This window comes from Nicotiana tabacum, chromosome 3 (genome assembly GCF_000715075.1).
Source record: "Nicotiana tabacum cultivar K326 chromosome 3, ASM71507v2, whole genome shotgun sequence".
Classification (NCBI taxonomy): Eukaryota; Viridiplantae; Streptophyta; class Magnoliopsida; order Solanales; family Solanaceae; genus Nicotiana; species Nicotiana tabacum.
The window spans coordinates 3,234,356-3,253,683 of NC_134082.1; the positions used below are offsets into that span (position 1 = coordinate 3,234,356).

At 39.8% G+C, this 19,328-nt stretch overlaps 1 protein-coding gene and 1 pseudogene across 2 annotated transcripts; one reads left to right on the top strand and one right to left on the bottom strand.

The window, feature by feature from the left end:
- Window positions 1–19,328, top strand: part of LOC142174678 (putative indole-3-pyruvate monooxygenase YUCCA10) — a 345,285-nt pseudogene that overhangs the window by 190,641 nt on the left and 135,316 nt on the right.
- LOC107826627 (putative late blight resistance protein homolog R1A-3) lies at window positions 8,368–13,045 on the bottom strand. Of its 2 annotated transcripts, none has more exons than XM_075249087.1 (4): window positions 12,864–13,045; window positions 12,659–12,752; window positions 8,679–12,411; window positions 8,368–8,601 (listed from the first exon to the last, which is right to left on the bottom strand). In XM_075249087.1, exons 2-3 carry the CDS (start codon window positions 12,719–12,721, stop codon window positions 8,710–8,712), a joined length of 3,765 nt encoding a protein of 1,254 aa, XP_075105188.1. In that variant the 5' UTR covers window positions 12,722–12,752; window positions 12,864–13,045; the 3' UTR covers window positions 8,368–8,601; window positions 8,679–8,709. The 2 variants fall into 2 exon arrangements, with proteins under 2 accessions (XP_075105188.1, XP_075105189.1); XM_075249088.1 differs by having other exon boundaries at window positions 8,368–8,613.

Consider the following 19,328-nt stretch of genomic DNA (forward strand, 5'->3'; position numbering starts at 1 on the left):
CAGGCGGGCTCCTGACTTCTCCAACTTAAAATAAATAACCTCCGTTCTACAGGCGGGCTCCTGACTTCTTCAATTTAAAATAACAACCTCCGTTCTATAGGCGGGCTCCTGACTTCTTCAACTGTTTCCTTGACAACCTCCGTTCTACAGGCGGGCTCCTGACTCCAAATTAAAATTTAACAACCTCCGTTCTACAGGCGGGCTCCTGACTTCTCCAACTTAAAATAAACAACCTCTGTTCTACAGGCGGGCCCCTGACTTCTCCGACTTAGAATATAACAACCTCCGTTCTACAAGCGGGCTCCTGACTTCAACAACTTTGAAAATAATTCGGCCTCCATTCTCCAGGCGGGCTCCTGACTTCAACAACAACTTAAAAATAAATCAGCCTCTATTCTCCAGTTGGGCTCCTGACTTCTCCAATTTTTAAATGTAACACCTCCATTCTCCAGGCGGGCTCCTGATTTCAACAACTGCTTCCTTCAAAACTGGTGTTTTATTCCTCTGAAAAACTGCTGGGGATAACACCGATATTTTATTTCATCAATATGTCATTTTCCTTCTTCAAAGACTATTTCCTTTAAAGTTGGTGCTTTCACTTCCCTGAAACCTGCTGGGAATAACACTGCTGGGGAATTATCTTCCTCCTTTTAATAATGGTGGGGATGATATTGATTCAAAGGTCATTACTTTTACAACTTTGGGTTATCTTGCTTCTTCCAAGATTGCTTTTCTTTTAAAACTTGTATCTCCCTTCTCGTATACTGTTGGGGATTTTACTTCCTTCAAAAACTTGTGTTATCTTCTCTCTTTCCCAAATGACTATCTGATTTTAAGAAAATTTTCTTAATGAGAGAAAATTTTCTGCCCCAGTTTGATAATCTTCTTTGTGACCCTGTCTTCCTGTTGTCAATAATATTTCCTTTCCATGCCTTAAATCAAAAAAAAAATTGTTAGTTTAAACGGGGCGAGTGGTCGTGCCCCTTTTGCTGGGGATGGTTTTTCCCTTTTCTTTTCCCTGCTTTGCTATAAAACTTGCTGGGGAGGATATTGTTTGCTGGGGCTGATATTCCTACTGGGGATGGTTTTTGTTTCTCTTCCTTCCCCGCTCCGTGTTGTCCGACCATTGTGGAGCTTGATCGAGAATCTGTCGGAGTTGTTCCTGTATCTCGCAAATATGCTGGGGATCCTCTTGGAATTTGATCCATAACTTTTTAACTGTTGTTCTTTCTGTTTTTCTCCGACTTCCCCTGGAAATTTAGTCCTCTTGGGATCTAGACCCATTCGTCATTTGGTCTTGCGACAAACTTCTTTTCGCTTTGTCGCCTTATCTTTGGCCTGTCCTATTCACATTTTGCTTTGCACCATTTTGGCCACTGGTAATAAGCTCTGAAAATCCTTTTCAAAACAAACTGCAGGGGAGGTAAAGTCTTTTAAACCAAGAAATGAAAAAGTGATGATTTCAAAAAATAGAAAAAGAAGAAGTCTTTCTGAACAAATGCTAGGGAAAAAGAAAGAAAAGAACTTATCTGAATGATATAATCGATCCCAACGATCATGTCATGCATTCCGGATTGATCAACCCAGTCTATTCGTATCAATCAATCTTTCGGATGGCCTCATCTTGCTGGGGATAAATAAACACTCAACTCTTTTCCAACCGCGGATCCTTCCCGCCAATCTTACCTTGTCGCCTCATAGTGCCCTTAGAGAGGTTTTCACTAATAAGACTCTCTCATTTCTCTCAACTCCCGTCGTCTCATGGTGCCTGTGAAAGTTTTCACCGATGAGACTCTCTCATTTTAGTTTATTTTTCAGCTGGGGATTGGAGTGTTGTCGACATGACTCTCTTTGCTGGGGATTCTTTCGGCTATCAATTCATTTCCAGCTTATGATCTTCTTCTTTGTTGGGGATCAGAGTGTTATTCCCGACTTCCATTTGCTTGACTTGGCACTTCTCGGAGGCTGATCGGGAGGTCTTTTTTTTTGGAAATCAATATGGGTTTTTTGTGTATGGCTTAAAGAAAAAGGGTATCAAGAGGGTTCAAAATCATTTTGACGGGTAAAACATTACAACTCTTGGAATCGAACTTTCTTTCCAACATTACAAACACAAACTTCTGCCCCAGTTTTTCTTGCTTGGGGATTCTTTATTTTTTGTTACACTATGACCGAGCCGTGAGGCGCCTACGTATCCTTCTTTGAGGAATCAGGTCAAACGTAGTTCCCAATTCCTTTGTTTTTCTTGTGACTTTTCTTTTGTCTTTATTATCATTATTTTTCTCTTTTTCTTTTTCTTTTAATTTAATTACTGATTCCAAAAGAGGGATATGAAAGAATAAATAAGGCTCAAAAGGGGAAGCAAAGGTTAAAGTGTTTGGATAGAAAAAAGAACTGCCTCCGTCATTTCATTCTCCGATAAATGCCAACCACAAACAACAATTACAATCAAAAGAAATCATACATAATATCTCTTAACTGCGTCAGCATTGATAGCCATGTCAACGCATTTCCCGTCGATATCTGTTAAACATAAAGCGCCATTGGACAACACTCTGGTTATAATGAACGGTCCTTGCCAATTCGGGGCGAACTTGCCTTTTGCTTCGGCCTGATGTGGCAGGATTCGTTTCAACACCTGCTGCCCCACCTCAAATTTTCTGGGGCGCAACTTCTTGTTGTAGGCTCTCGCCATTCTCTTTTGATATAACTGACCATGACACACAGTTGCCAATCTCTTTTCATCAATCAAGTTTAACTGTTCCAAACGGGTTTTGACCCACTCGTCATCATCAATCTCAGCCTCAGCGACAATCCGAAGGGATGGAATTTCAACTTCCGCTGGTATTACTGCTTCAGTTCCATATACCAATAAATAAGGAGTTGTCTCTACTGAAGTACGGACAGTGGTGCGATAACCCAACAATGCAAATGGTAACTTTTCATGTCATTGTCTGGATCCTTCTACCATCTTCCTCAGTATCTTCTTGATGTTCTTGTTGGCTGCTTCAACTGCTCCATTCGCCTTGGGAAGATATGGTATGGAATTACGGTGTGTAATCTTAAACTGTTGACATACTTCTTTCATCAAATTGCTGTTAAGATTAGCACCATTATCCGTGATGATCACTTTTGGGACCCCAAATCTACAGATGATATGGGAGTGAACAAAATCCACCACTGCTTTCTTGGTTACTGACTTGAAAGTTTTAGCTTCAACCCACTTAGTGAAATAGTCGATGGCCACAAGAATGAACCTATGACCGTTGGTAGCTGCCGGCTCAATAGGTCCAATGACATCCATGCCCCAGGCAACAAATGGCCATGGCGCTGACATTGTATGCAATTCTGTCGGCGGAGAATGAATCAAATCTCCGTGTATCTGACATTGATGGCATTTTCGCACGAAATTGATACAATCATGCTCCATAGTGAGCCAATAATACCCCGCTCGAAGAATCTTCTTCGCCAATACATATCCTCTCATATGTGGCCCACAAACTCCAGCATGTACCTCTGTCATAACTGTCGTGGCTTGACTGGCGTCTATACATCTCAGCAATCCCAAATCTGGGGTTCTTTTGTACAACACTCCTCCACTGAGTAAGAAACCACTTGACAATCGCCGAATGGCTCTTTTTTGATCTCCGGTGCCTGCTTCGGGTATATCCCCATCCTGAGGTACTCCTTGATGTCATAAAACCATGGCTCGCCATCCACTTCTTCCTCTATCATGTTGCAATAGGCATGCTAATCACGAACCTGGATGTGCAACGGGTCAACATGAGTTTTGTCTGGGTGGTGCAACATCGATGCTAAAGTGGCCAATGCATCGGCAACCTCATTGTGAACTCTTGGGATGTGTCTGAACTCCACTGATCGAAATCGCTTGCTCAGATCGTGCAAACATTGTCGATATGGTATGAGCTTCAAATCCCGTGTTTCCCATTCACCCTGAATCTGATGCACCAGGAGGTCCGAGTCTCCCAAGACCAAAATGTCCTGGACATCCATGTCTGCAGATAGTCGCAGACCCAAAATGCATTCCTCATACTCAGCCATATTGTTGGTACAATAGAAATGCAGCTGAGCTGTAACAGGATAATGACGTCCTGTTTCAGAAATAAGTACCGCTCCTATTCCAACACCCTTCGCATTTGCGGCTCCATCAAAGAAAAGTTTCCAACCTGGTTCCTCAGGTAATTCCAACTCATCTATATGCATTACTTCCTCGTCAGGAAAATACGTCCTCAACGGCTCGTATTCTTCATCAACAGGATTCTCAGCCAAGTGATCGACCAGCGCTTGGGCCTTCATGGCTGTCCTCGTGACATAGACGATGTCAAACTCCATGAGTAATATTTGCCATTTCGCTAACCTCCCTGTGGGCATAGGCTTCTGGAAAATATACTTTAGTGGATCCAAGCAGGAAATGAGATAAGTAGTATATGAGGACAAATAATGCTTCAATTTCTGGGCCACCCAAGTTAGGGCGCAACATGTCTTCTCGAGTTGAGTGTACTTTACCTCATATACTGTAAACTTCTTGCTGAGATAATAGATGGCTTGCTCCTTCCTTCCTGTAATGTCGTGTTGCCCTAACACACAGCCAAATGAATTCTCCAGGACCGTTAGATAAAGAATTAACGGTCTCCCCGGCTCAGGTGGAACCAACACAGGTGGATTTGATAAATATCCTTTGATCTGATCAAATGCCTCTTCACATTTTGCCGTCCATTCTACCGCGGCATCCTTCTTCAGTAGCCGAAAGATGGGTTCACAAGTTGCTGTGAGTTGAGCAATAAATCTGCTGATGTAATTCAACCTTCCCAACAGACTCATTACTTTTGTCTTATTCTTCGGCGGTGGCAAATCTTGGATAGATTTGATCTTCGACGGGTCCAGTTCAATACCTCGCCGACTGACGATGAATCCCAACAGCTTTCCACATGGAACTCCAAATGCATATTTGGCCGGGTTGAGCTTAATATCGTACCTTCGAAGCCTTTAAAAAAACTTCTTTAAGTCTGCTACGTGGTTTTCCTGATGCTTGGATTTTATGATCACATCGTCCACGTACACCTCAATTTCTTTGTGGATCATGTCATGAAACACAGTAGTCATTGCTCTCATGTACGTTGCCCCAGTATTCTTCAAACCAAATGGCATTACCCGGTAGCAATAAGTTCCCCACAGCGTAATGAATGCCGTCTTTTCCGCATCTTCTTCATCCATCAGAATCTGGTGATACCCAGCATAGCAATCTACAAAAGATCTGATCTCACGTCTGGCACAATTGTCGATCAAGATATGGATGTTGGGTAAAGGAAAGTTGTCCTTTGGGCTTGCCCTGTTCAGATTGCGGTAATTGACAGACACCCTGATCTTTCCATCTTTCTTTGGCACCGGCACCACATTAGCCAACCAATCAGGATATCGAGTGACACGAATAACCTTTGCTTGCAGCTGTTTGGTTACTTCCTCTTTAATCTTCACACTCATATCCGTCTTGAACTTCCTCAACTTCTGCTTGACGGGAGGGCATGCCGGGTCAGTAGGCAATTTATGAACCACTAAATCCGCGCTTAAACCCGGCATGTCATCATACGACCATGCAAAAATATTTTTGAACTCAATAAGTATTTTGATTAATTCTTCCCTGATATTTGGTGCAATGTGGATACTTATTTTAGTTTCCCTGATATCGACTGCATCCCCTAAATTGATGGCTTCTGTGTCATTTAAGTTGGGCCTGGATTTTTCTTCAAACTGGCTTAACTCTCTGTTTATCTCTTCGAAGGCTTCATCCTCATCGTATTCCGATTTATAATCGATCTCTTGTATAGTTAGTTCGGAATCATATTGATCTTTTAGAGTAGGTTGAAGATCCATTGTGCATGCCATGTCGTTAAGACCAGTATGAAAAGAACTGTTGAGAAAAAAAATAGAAAAAAACAACAATTAAAAATAAAATAAGGAATGAAGAAGAAACTTTTCATTTTATTGAACTATGGGACAACAAGGTTTCACACTTTGTTGAGCAATAATAAAAATAAAAAGGAATCTGGATTACAACCCTAGAATAATCCAGAAAACAAGAAGGAAAATCAGAGCCAACTACCAGGACTCCCTCCAAGTAGGAAGAGGATTAGCTATCCAATTGTTTTGGCCCTTGGCCCCACAAACTGTATGTCTACCTTACTGGAACCCTCTCCAACTTCTATCATGTTGATATCTGCGAACATTCTTTCAAAGCCCTTATTCAAATCTCCATCTGGCCCGATCAGGGGTCCGAGAACTTCTAGGACCAGCAACTTTCTGAACCCTACTTTCACAAATGATCTGGATAGGCGCGGGATTGGCTTAGGAAGGACCCAGACTCTTTTCTTCAACTTGCGGGCCCGCTTTACATTTGTTGTGGTAGGCTTGAATCCCAACCCAAAAGTATCCAGGTTCTTGGGCAAAGAAACTGGCTGGACCATTCCCTGCAGATCAATCCCCAAACCTTTTCCTGGTACAAACCCGTTGTTCAACATCTCTGAGGCTATCATGAAGGTTGCAGCTGTGATTCTGGGAAGTGGAAGGCCCCCACCCTTAGGAATTTTGTCTACTGAGACTGCGTCAAAAACCTGATAAACCCATGGGCCCATAAAAATCACATCAAAAGTCGGATGATCTTAACTTAAGATTCAGCAAATTAATATCCAAGAAAATTTTAACAATCTGATACCCGCGACGTGAATGGAGAACCGTCGTTTGTCCTTCCTATCACCGAGGCAATAGAATAGATCTAAACAGTGATGATTAAAAAAAGAATTTCCATGTGCTTGGGCCCAAGAAAAAGAATCAGTTCTTCATATGAGTGGGCGCGTTGTAGATATAATTAAGTAAATGTAAATACGTGTACTCTCTCTAAAGGCCTGAAGAAGAAATTTGAAGATGCTAAAGGGTAAATTAGAGAATGGAATAGCACCGGTTATAATTTTTTGATAGAATGCTGGAGAAGGAAGTTTGAGGGAGGAAGTTCTCATATCAACAGCAAATTCACAGATGAAACAGAAAGACATAGCAAAATACTGAGGAAAGTATCTAGGAGACGAAAGTCTAGAGGCTTATGACCGAAAGGATGGGACAGAAAAGAAGTTTACATAGATAAGTTGGAAGTACTACACTTGATGAGAACAGGGATAGCACAATCAGAAATGAAATTATTAGATACTACAAAAGGCTTTACACATACTATAGAAGATAACACCATCAAAACTAACGCTGAAGAGTCTTGCTAGAGTGCAAACAAGATCTTTCTTTTGTCCTTTCCAGGCAATCGGAAAACAAAGAAATGGTTAATATGTTCAAAATAATTATGTATTTTTATACAAAGTACCATCTCAATTCTTCCAGACATTAAGAAAACGTCTGCGAAAGTAGAGTTATTATGCAAATACGGTATTGAAAAGGCTTTCGATCACGTAAAGTACTGGAATTTCCTCCTTGATCTACGCAAATAGCTGGGGTTTGGTGGATCAACAAATTGAACTTTTGCAAAGCCCTGTGAATTTTCTGTTTTGAAAAAAAGATCCCCACTTTTTTCTTTTCCTCATAGAGGATTGAGACAAGCGGACAAAATTTTCCTTTTCCATTCATCCTGGTTAGTGGTTATGGATGATCTCAGTAGGACTGTAATGCATGCAACACAAAGTGGACAGATAAAGGTCAAAACAACAATATTGTTCATCTTTGAAAAGGAAAAAGAAAGGTATTTGGGACTCCTTTAGTGAAGGAGCTAATATCTTAGTGGCTCTTGCACATTTCGATTAATTATTTTCAGCTTCCCTTATATTATCACAACTACCAGTAGCGCTAGTACTCAATTTTGACTGCATCTTTCCCACTCACATTAGGATTAGTACATTTTTCTTGCACCAATTTGTCTCAAGTTTGCGATGGGATATCCTGCATTGATGTATAAATAGGCAGAAGAGGATTTTTAAAAACACTTACTGTTGCACATGAGGCCAAATGTTGTACAGCAGCACCTATTGAAACATCTTGATCAAAGATACAGCAGTCTCAACTCCAAATGCGTCGATGGGCTGATTCTTGGTGCCCGTGAATTCCACCAGTCTGCATCACAATTAAAACTCTATGTGTCGATGAGCTGATTGTGAAGGTAAATCTTGAAAGATATATAAAAACATGAAAAAGCTGAGATATAAGATAAATTTCATCTAGTACAGAGGTTGCCCACCTTTTGTTTCACTTCAAATACACCTTGTAATCAATATCTGAGTGAATATTATCCCATGTATGTCTCTGGACTTGAGAAGTAACGTATGATAATGCAAAGAGAGTATACACCAATAACAATTTGAAAGAACAAATCTTGGAATACATAACTAGAGTACATTTTTGTTTACCATAAGCACACAAAAGGAAGAAAAAACAGGGAAATTAGACAAAAGTTAAATAGTAATAATTGATATCAATACAAATATATCACTTATTCACCACACAACAGAGTAAAAGAAAAGTAGTGAAAGCTGGATGTTTGAGGATTCATCTTTAGCCTCAAAAAAGCTGGATGTATTCCTTACTAGCTCTCTGCAAAGAAAACTATACTGGTCAATGTCAGCCACATAAAATGAAATAAAGGAGGTAATAAATTCATCTATACTCACATATTTTTCCCAGGGTAAGAGTGTTCAAGACTCATTGCCGAACAAGAACCTGAATCCTGTCTTCTCCCATCATATCTTCAACATATTGCTTAATCTCCCGAGCCGAATCTTCAAGTTGAGGGCTTCTCCACGGATCGATAATTTTCAATGAAACAAGATCCCCGAAACTCTGCGGAATCTCCTTAAACTTTTGACAATCCCACAGTCGTAATTTCTCAAGCACAGGAAAGGATTCCTCTCTAACCTCCCACTGAGCAAGACTCACTTGTTGCAATGTCAAACATTTGAGTTTCTGGAAGGTGTCTTCCTCCTCCATGTTCCATTCTTCCTCCTCGATGATTGCGACTATAAGGTGCAGCACTTCAAGGTTGGGCAGTCTTGCTATTGTTGATAGTGAATCAGATGTGAAAGGAAACTCAAGCAAAAACAGTCCTTTCAAACTAGAAGGGAAGTGAAAATCCCACATCCGACTTGTCACAGAGAGCACAATATCATTTGTATTAGATCTTTTAAAGTTTACTTTGAGGAATTTCAGTTCATTTAGGCAGTCCAATTTCGGGAACCAAAATTGTTCTGTTGAACAATCCCATGATTCCTTGAGATTAAATTCAAGCCGTTGAAGATTGGGAAACCTTTTGAAAATATCCACTGTCTCTATCGAATAGGAAAGCTTGAGTCCCCCTAATATTCTCAATCTCTCTAACTTTGAGTCCTCTGCTACCAGTATCGGTTCATCTGTATCCAAATCAAAGAAAGAACAATCATCTATGACCACCATTCGCAACTTTACAAGATTCCAAATTGTCGGAAGTAGTACCAAGGTTGGTCCATCGTTATTCACCACCAGAGTTTCCAGATTCCATAGGTTTGAAAAAGACAAAGGCAGAGATTTAACTTCAGTCTCAATTTGTAAGAACCTCAAGTGAACCAACGTGCATATCTCATTCAGCAAATAATCATTCACCTTGATAAAAGAGGCACGCAGGAGCAACACTCTAAGGAGCCTCAAGTTTCTTAGGTGACATATATCATAAAGACTATTGTCCAGCTTCTGTCCATTTATAATCAAAGAATAGAGGTGTTTACCGGAATGCCTTTTCTTTTTTGAATCGAATAGGAAAAAATTGATATGCCCAAAGTGCCCCTTATTATAATAAATGGTCATCTGACGTGGCATCAAATCTGAAGAAGATGATGATAGAGCACTTGAAGAACGTATCTGCTCAAACAACTTTTCCTCTCTTGCTTTTATCAAACAAAAGTCATGCACAAAATCATGAATTTGGCAATTTTTCCTCTCATTGAAATAAATAACCAAGCTACTGGAAACTAAATTATCCAGATAAACCTCCACCACTTCTTCCACACTCTCCATCTCTCTATGTTCCAAAAATCCTTCGGCAGGCCATAAAAGTTTCAAAGATTCGACTAGAATTGCTTTGTCCTTCGGATAACTTGCAAGGTAAAGTAAGCATGGCTTTAGGGGATCTGGTAAAAGGTCATAACTTAATGCGATAACCTTCATCACGTCCACTTCATTCTGGAAAATGAAGGAATGCAAATTATTTCGAACTTCAACCCACACACTCCTTTTCTTTTCCTTCCCCGCAATTACTCCAGCGATTAGATCAACCACCAAAGGAAGCCCTTTACAAATTCGGACAATTTCTTTCCCAACATCCAGTAGATCATCAGGGAAACTTTCTTTTCCAAAGACCCTTTTCTCTAATAACTCCATACTTTCTTCTAATCTTAACAATCGAAGATCAAGCGGATCACTGTGGCGTTGTGCATGCAAAGCCACTTTCTTTTCTCGAGTCGTCAAAATAATTCGACTTCCTTTCTCAACTTCAGGAAAAATTCTTCTCAGCTCTTCCCATGTTGCAATATCCCATAAGTCATCTAAGACAATAAGGTACCTCTTCCCAAATAGTTGTTTCCGTAGCTCATCAGCAATATCAATATTCTCACTAGATTTCAAAGTTGAGTCAGTAACTTGATTAAAAAGGCTCTCCAACAACTCCTCCTCGTCATATTCATGATCCACTGTGCACCATGCACGGATGTCGAAATGACTAGAAACAACCTTATCATTATACACTTTGTGTGCCAAAGTTGTTTTGCCCGAACCAGGCATACCAGTGATCGAAATGACATCTAGCGTTTTTGATCCCATGGTGAGATTCCTAATTATCAAGTCAGTCTCCTTTTTAAAACCTACGATTATTTTACCAGCTATTGATGACTTGTGCTCAACTGGCTTTTTGGGAGAGTTCATAACAATGATGCCCCTATTCTTGGGAATCCTCTCGAGTAAATTTGAGACCTCTTCTTTGATAAGATTGATCTTTTCTATGACAAAAGGAAGTGAGAAAATAAGATGTAAGAGACCATTATCTCTTAAAATAATTGAATCAATGACATCTTTTGCCTCATATGCCACATCTAAAGCATGTGCCAGGAGATTTTTGTACAATTCTTGCTCAACATTCATCAAGAAATAGCTTATGAATTCTAGATATTCTTTCACCAGTTTGATTTCTTCCTTTATCAAAGCAACCGAATAAGCATTGGAATTGAGCAAACCATTTAAGTGTCTAAGTTGAAGATGGATGAACAGGGGTCCATCACTCATGGGAAAGCAGAGTTGAGATGAGTCTGGGGCTTTCAAGTAAACATCTTTGAGTTCTCTCTTCAGGAGTTCAATATTTTCGAGCAAGCCTAGAGTTGCACTATTTGTTTCATTGGTACTCTCTCTATTCCTTGATTTCTCTTCTAAGTCGCGAGCAATACCTGATACGTCCCTGGTAAGTGCTCCAACACGTGCTAGGAATTCAAACAACTTACCATTATGAATAGAGTCCTCAGGCACATCAGTGAGAATGATCAATAGGAACTCTATCATGACATGAACGTTTTGAGCCTTTGAAGAGTTCGCGGTAATTATATTCACCATGTGCTCTTGTAGATGAATCAAATATCCCCTAAGAATGTCTGGATAGGTTTCTAGGAGCTGTTTAATGAAGCATCCAACTTCTGTTGACGTTGAAGCTCTCAAATTTGTATAACATATGTGCATAACCTCCAGTTCAATTGGAATAATCTTCAAGAGTAGATGTGCTAGCTTGAAGAGTCGAGAGTCTCCATCAATCCGATCATTCCAATGGAAATGTCCAACTCTCTCAGCCATAGGTTGAAACTGAGGTATTACACTCTCAACAATATCATGCTCAACGCAACCATTCACCATCAACCCATGGAAATCGCTTATGTTGCCACATACATTCTTAAGCATCTCATATTCAGTCATTAAAGGAAAATCCTGTTCAGAACAATACTTGGATAGATGGTGGAGACTCAAGAGCAGGAAGTGCAAATGCTCCTTAGTCATGGTGGCACTTGATTCAGAATGGCGACGTGAGCTGATATAAATATTATACTTAAGGCGAGGAAGGACATGATGCATGTCATATTTAAACTGCACGTCGTCGTCAACATCATTCAAAATTCTTCGAAGCAGATCTTCAACATCTTGTCCTTTGCGAGTCATTACTTCTTCAAACTCTTCCAAATCGGAATAAGAAAGCTGGACATATGTACAAACAAATGCCAGCTCCAATTTAAGCATTTCAATTAGATTCAAGTCAAGAGATTTCTGATGTTCATCATTCTTTAGCCTCTCTATGAAATCCAGAACATTGAAAATGTCCTTGCGAAGAGTAGAAAATGACACCTGCCAAAAGACCAAACATTGTTTTTTCTTATTTGTCCACATATGCGTCGAAATAAGTTTCATTTTTTTCCTTCAGTTTAATAGATTATTTTTACTGGTTATGCACTAAAAAGGGGATGGATCTGCTCTATTGATACTTGTTTAACTTCACTGTTAAATTCTTTCCCATTACTTGAATTGAACTCCGTAGAGAATAGCAAGAAACTAAGTATACAATAAAAGTTAATCAATATATTGTATGGCATACCTCAAAGTTGAATTCTTCCCCTTTCTCTCTTTCTCCTTCAATTTCTTTTCCTCTATCCATCATTGTAATTTTCTCAAGATCTCATGTATAAAACCTAATCAGGAGAAAGAATAGAATGAAACTGAAGAAAAGAAGCAGAAAACATGATTGCAAATTCAGTTAAATAAACTTTGTTTAGCTAATCGGGGCTAAGATGTTGACTAACCTTTTTAATTGATGCTGAAGATGAAAAATCTGAGATATGGAATGGTTTCTCCTCTCTGTTGCTGTGTATGTATCATGTATGAATTCTCCTCTTTTCAACAAGAAAAGAAGTTGCAAATTCGGGTATCTATTTTCTGTTATATAAAAAACCACAAAATGTGAGTGCTCATTTGTTTATGCTTTCTCGACATAATAGATGAGTAAATAAATTAACTACTAAGCAAGAATTTATACTTAAATAATTATTGCAACTTCCAAGAGGAAACATTAATTTCTTTAAGCAATATATTAACTACAAGTTGAATTAGATAAAACGTGGCCGGCGCATGAAATTATTGATAGTAGGTTTGGATTAGAGTCTTGGTTTTTTTTAATGACAAGTCACCTCAATCCGTAACATAATTATATTCTTGAAAAAGAAGATTGTTATGCTTCATATGATCCTCTTAATCTTCATTTGCCTAAACAATTTTGTCGACTTCCATATATCCCTTTTCCACCTCATATCCTACTTATATTTCAACAAAACAATTCATTAAATATTAAGATGGCTATGTTTCATATTTCAACATTGGTTCATCAATATTTTAAGACAAAACTGTTGAAGCTGCAGTTTTTGAGGAGTCCTCTAGAAAATGGATTGTCAAGGTGAGGAATAATGGAGGAGAATATTCCAGCGACCGAGGAATATTCCGGTAGGTTTCTTGTGGTGGCAACTGGAGAATTTGGTGATGCTTTTTGTCACGACCCCATTTTTCCTCCGATGGATGTCGTGACCTAAGACTATGTAAGCCTAACAAACATGCGAAAGTGAATGATACAATAATCTAGAATCTCAAAAAAAAAAAAACACTTAGCAACATATATATGAAGGGAAATCTCTACGGCTCAAAGTATATACAATAGCCCAAGGCATAATACTAGTCACAAGCTCTATGACAATACCAAAACCATTCATATACAATTGTGTCTAGTAAAGGAGGAAAATGTAAAAATGGATAGAAGGGGACTCTGAGGCCTGCAGACGTAGGCAGGTCTACTTTGAAGTCTCCAAATGCAACTCAGCTCACTAGTGCGGGGACTGATAAGATAAACTTGGATCTGCACAAAACGATATGCAAAAGAGTAGCATGAGTACACTACAACAGTACCCAGTAAGTGTCAAGCCTAACATCGATAGAGTAGTGACAAGGTCAGATCAGGGCCCTACTGGAATTAATAAATGGCTGAACAAATATATACAGTGTAATAAAGACAATAATGAAATTGAAACAACGAATGGTATAAGAAGAATAACTATGCAGAATTAAGTAAATAGTGCAACATGGAGAAAGACAATTAGTAGTATGATAAGGGAAACACCGATCAAAGACAAGTACAAAAGAATGGGGAAATGTCGACAAGAGTCACTACCGAGGTACCGCCTCATAGTCTCAAATTACAAAATGAATCACAATATTAATATCACCGTGCTAGCCTTTACATTCAGTTTGAATTTTTTTTTTTCCGAAATAGCATCCCGTGTTTTAGCCCATCTTATCATACCGCATGGCTCCTAGTAGTTCCCCTACTAGCCACGCGTATCAAGTCCACCTTATCTCAACCCATGTGTTTCAACACCTAGATTTTATACCACTGTATGCGTATCAATATCACAACGTAGCACAACTCGCTCCTCAAGTGCCCAATATTACAACTTGCCAGAAAAAAAAAACAAGCAATAACAGAATTTCACAATAAGGACCCCACGACTCAACCACGATATGTACACAAAATCTTAAAAATAGCAACCATAGAGTAACTCAATAAAATAATATTTCACAACTTAACACTTAGCATCAATAGGAATCACGGCCTTTGCGACTCAATACAAAATTCAACAACAAGGTATCCCAAAAATAGAAATTTCAGGTAAAGAAGTCAACAGTTAAATAATGAATACAGAATAAAGGAAGCAAGTACTTCAACTAAACATGTAGGACTATTAGCAATTAAGGGGTAAAACAAGTAGACATGTGAAATTAAACTAAAAATTATAGCTATATAACATGTTAAGGTAACTCAATTAAGGCATGAAAATGGATCTACATAGCAAAAACCGGAAATTTCTACTTTTAGTCCATATACACACTCGTCACCTTGCGTACACGACTTTCACATATTATAATTATCACAAATAATACCAATCCCCAAGGATAATTTCCCCCACACAAAGTTAGGCAATCCACTTTCTCAAACCACACTAATCAATCCACTAGAAGGCTTTTTCCTCAATTTTTCAACTCCGAACGGCTCGAATCTAGCCAAAAAGAATTTAATATTATAAATATAACTATAGAAAACTAATTCAAACAATGAAATTACGATCTTTGCAAAGAATTGAAAAATCGACCCAAAAAGTCAACCCTTACTCGCGTCTCAGAACCTGACCAAAATTATAAAAATCTGAACACACATTCGATATCAAGTCCAACCATACAAGAATTATTCAAATGCAACCTCATTTCGCCTTTCAAAACTCAAATACTTAGTCTAAGAAGTTCTACCATTTTTCTGCAATTTTTTTAACTTCAATCCTTAATTACATGATAAAAACAATGATAGATTCGAGTAACTTAACCAAAATTGTGTTAGGAATTCTTACCCCAATGATCTTTCTGAAAATCCCTCGAAATTTCGCCCCAAATCGAGCTCTCTAAGTCCATCTTTTGAAATATGAAATAAACCCTCTATTTCAAACATAAGTTTTGTTGGCCAGTTATTTACACATCGCGATCACGGAAATTCATTCGCGATCACATAAGACAATTTCTGCCCAAATCAAATATACTCTCCACAATTGTGTAAAAGCATTGGCGAACAAGATTAACAAGCTGCCTCAACATCACGATCGAATCCCAGGCAACGCGATCGCATAACACAACTACCTCAACCCCCCAGCTTTACCATTCCTTCTTCGCGAATGCGACTACCTTTACGCGTTTGCGATTCACTGCAAGCCAAACCTCTACGCGATTGCATACATCCTTTCGCGATCGCATAGAGAAAAATTCCCCTGATGCCAAATTACTCTTCGTGATTGCGTAAATCCACTCGCGATCACGGATATGAAAACCAAAAGCACCAGATTCAGCAAATTGAGGCTCGATGGGTGATGTCGTGCAGTCTTTATTCATATGTTTATCAGTTTTCATTGGTTGAAGGTTTACTGACTGTTCATGTCGTCATTTCCTACTGTAGTTACCGTATCTTGTACCCCCCCTCTTTCGCATGTCCCCTCCTAATAGTACAAGTTTAGTCTTTATTTATTGTTATATTGTACGTATATTTTCGTCTGCACATGTTTAATTACGTGGGTGTCCTGTCATAGCCTCATCACTACCTCGTCGAGGTTAGGCTCGACACTTACGGAGTATATTGGGTCGGTTGTACTCATACTACACTCTGCACTTCTTGTGCAAATTTTGGTACTAGTCCCAGCTGTACGTGAGGTGCATCAGCTCAGATTGGCATATTTGGAGACTCGAGGTAGATCTGCTGGTGTTCGCAGACCTTGAAGTCCCCTTCCTTCTTCCCTATTTACTTTTCATTTCATTCGAGACAGTCGTACTTATTTCAAACCTTATTATAGAAACTCTAGAAGCTCTTATACTTGTGACTCCAGATCCAGGTTGTACTAGATGATTAGGTTATTGATCGAGGCTTACCCTGCACTACTATTGAGTAGCGAGAAAGGTTCAAAGCAGCTTTTTACCCGATTTAGGGTCGGGATCGATTTCCACAAAGAGATAGAAGTTGGAGTTGGGTATCTATCTAGTTTAGAGTTGCGTATGTATTCCAAATTACACTTCTAAACATTTTTGGGTTTTTGTTTTACTTCTACTTTTATCAAACTACAATGTTAAATTAAACTAGAATAAGCTAAGAGTGAAATGTTACGGGTTGTTCAAATAGTTTAAAAGGCACTAGGGTAGTGACTTTCACCTAGGTGGTCAATTGATGGTACTTGAGTCTAAGGCACAACAACAACAACAACAACAATAACGACCCAATATAATCTCACAAGTAGGGTCTGGGGAGGGTAATATGTACGCAGACCTTACCCCTACCCCGAAGGGTAGATAGGCTGTTTCCAGAAGACCCTCGGCTCAAAAAAAATAACAGGACCCGATATATTAGTACCGTAAAAATGCATAATAAAATAACATAACAAAATAACATAAAATAACATAACATAAAATAACATAACAAAATAACAACAATATAAGAGATATGAAATACGGAATACGAAATACAAAATAGATGGCTGGTATAGTAAAAACTAGCAGGTAAAGCCTTGCATCAATAGACTACCAATGACATTCTTAGTCTAACTCCTAACTGGCTAGTCTCACTCTATTGTGCTGTAGAAATATTCACAACTTTACCCTAACCTACAACCTTAATGCTCGACCTCCATAATTCCCTGTCAAGGGCCATGTCCTCAGTAATCCTAAGTCGCGCCATGTCATGTCTGATCACCTCTCCCTAATACTTCTTAGGTCGCCCTCTTCCTCTCCGCGTGCCCACTACATCCAGTCGCTCACATCTCCTCACCGGTGCATCAGTGCTTCTCCTCTGAATGTGCCCGAACCATCTGAGTCTTACTTCCCGCATCTTGTCCTCCATGGGGGCCACGCCCACCTTCTCTCGAATATATTCATTCCTAATCTTATCCATCCTTGTATCACCGCACATCCACCTCAACATCCTCATCTCTGCTACTTTCTTCTTCTGGATGTGTGAGTTCTTTACCGGCCAACATTCAGTTCCATATAACATTGCAGGCCTAACCACTGCTCTATAAAACTTACCTTTTAGTAACGATGGCACTTTTTTGTCACATAAGACTCCCGACGCTAACCTCCACTTCATCCACCCCACCCCTATATGGTGTGTGACATTCTCGTCAATCTCCCCGATCCCCTGAATAACCGATCCAAGGTACTTGAAACTACCCCTCTTGGGAATGACTTGAGAGTCAAGCCTCACTTCAACTCCCGCTTCCGTCGGCTCAACTCCAAATTTGCACTCGAGGTATTCTGTCTTCGTCCTGCTCAACTTGAAACCTTTAGACTCAAGAGCATGTCTCCAAATCTCTAGCCTCTCGTTGACGCCGCCTCGTGTCTCGTAAATTAGAATAATGCCATCAGTGAATAGCATGCACCATGGCACCTCCCCTTGAATATGATGAGTCAGTGCATCCATCACCAGGGCAAATAGGAATGGGCTGAGCGCCGACCCTTGGTGCAACCCCGTAATAACTGGAAAGTGTTCAGAGTCGCCTCCTACTGTCCTTACCCGAGTCTTAGCTCCATCATACATGTCTTTAATCACCCTAATATAGTCAACTGAGACCCCTTTATCCTCTAAGCAGCTTCGTAAGACCTCCCTTGGAACCCTATCGTACGCTTTCTCCAGATCAATAAACACCATGTGGAGATCCTTCTTCCTATCCCTGTACTGTTCCACCATCCTCCTAATAAGGTGGATAGCTTCTGTGGTAGATCGCCTCGGCATGAACCCGAACTAGTTGTCTGAAATAGACACCGTCTTTCGCACTCTCATTTCTACCACTCTCTCCCAAACTTTCATGGTATGACTTAGTAATTTGATGCCCCTATAGTTGTTATAGCTCTGGACATCACCTTTGTTCTTATACAACGGGACCATTGTACTCTACCTCCACTCTTCGGGCATCCTATTAGTCTTGAATATAACACTAAACAATGCAGTAAGCCATTCCAAGCCTGCTCTACCCACACACCTCCACAGTTCAACCGGAATTTCGTCTGGCCCGGTAGCTCTGCCCCTTCTCATCTTATGCATTGCCTCCATGACTTCATCGATCTCAATGTCCCTATAATTACTTAATTCATGGTGACTGTCGGTATTCCTCGATTCCCCAAGTATAATATCTTGATCCCCTTCTTCACTCAGAAGTTTATGAAAGTACATCTACCACCTCCTCTTAATCTGGTCATCTCCCATCAAAACTTTGTCGTCATCATCTTTTATGCACCTCAATTGGTCCAGATCCCGAGTTGACCTCTCTCTCGCCTTAGCGAGTTGGAATAACTTCTTCTCCCCACCTTTGTTCCTTAGTTCCTCATACAGATGAGCAAAAGCTGTCGACTTAGCCTCCGTCACTGCCATCTTCACCTCCTTCCTAGCTACCTTATACCTTTGACTATTCTCTCTCTTCTCCTCCTCGTCAGTGCTCCCTACTAACCGCAGGTAAGCCGCCTTCTTTGCTTCCACTTTACCTTGGACAACTGCATTCCACCACCAATCCCCTTTGTGGCCACCATTGTGTCAATCAGAAGTCTAAGGCATGATTGACATATTTGGGGAGTATGATATAACCTTTGCACGATTTTGCCCACTCTACACCTCTCGATGGTTCGAGTAATTTTGCCCGAATTCA

What these genes read in the sequence shown, in the direction of transcription:
- LOC107826627 (XM_075249087.1), bottom strand. Translation starts at nt 12,721, where the DNA reads ATGATGGATAGAGGAAAAGAAATTGAAGGAGAAAGAGAGAAAGGGGAA. An exon ending in GGGAAGAATTCAACTTTGAG is followed by an intron (nt 12,412 to 12,658) that starts GTATGCCATACA and finishes GTCTTTTGGCAG; the next exon opens with GTGTCATTTTCTACTCTTCG.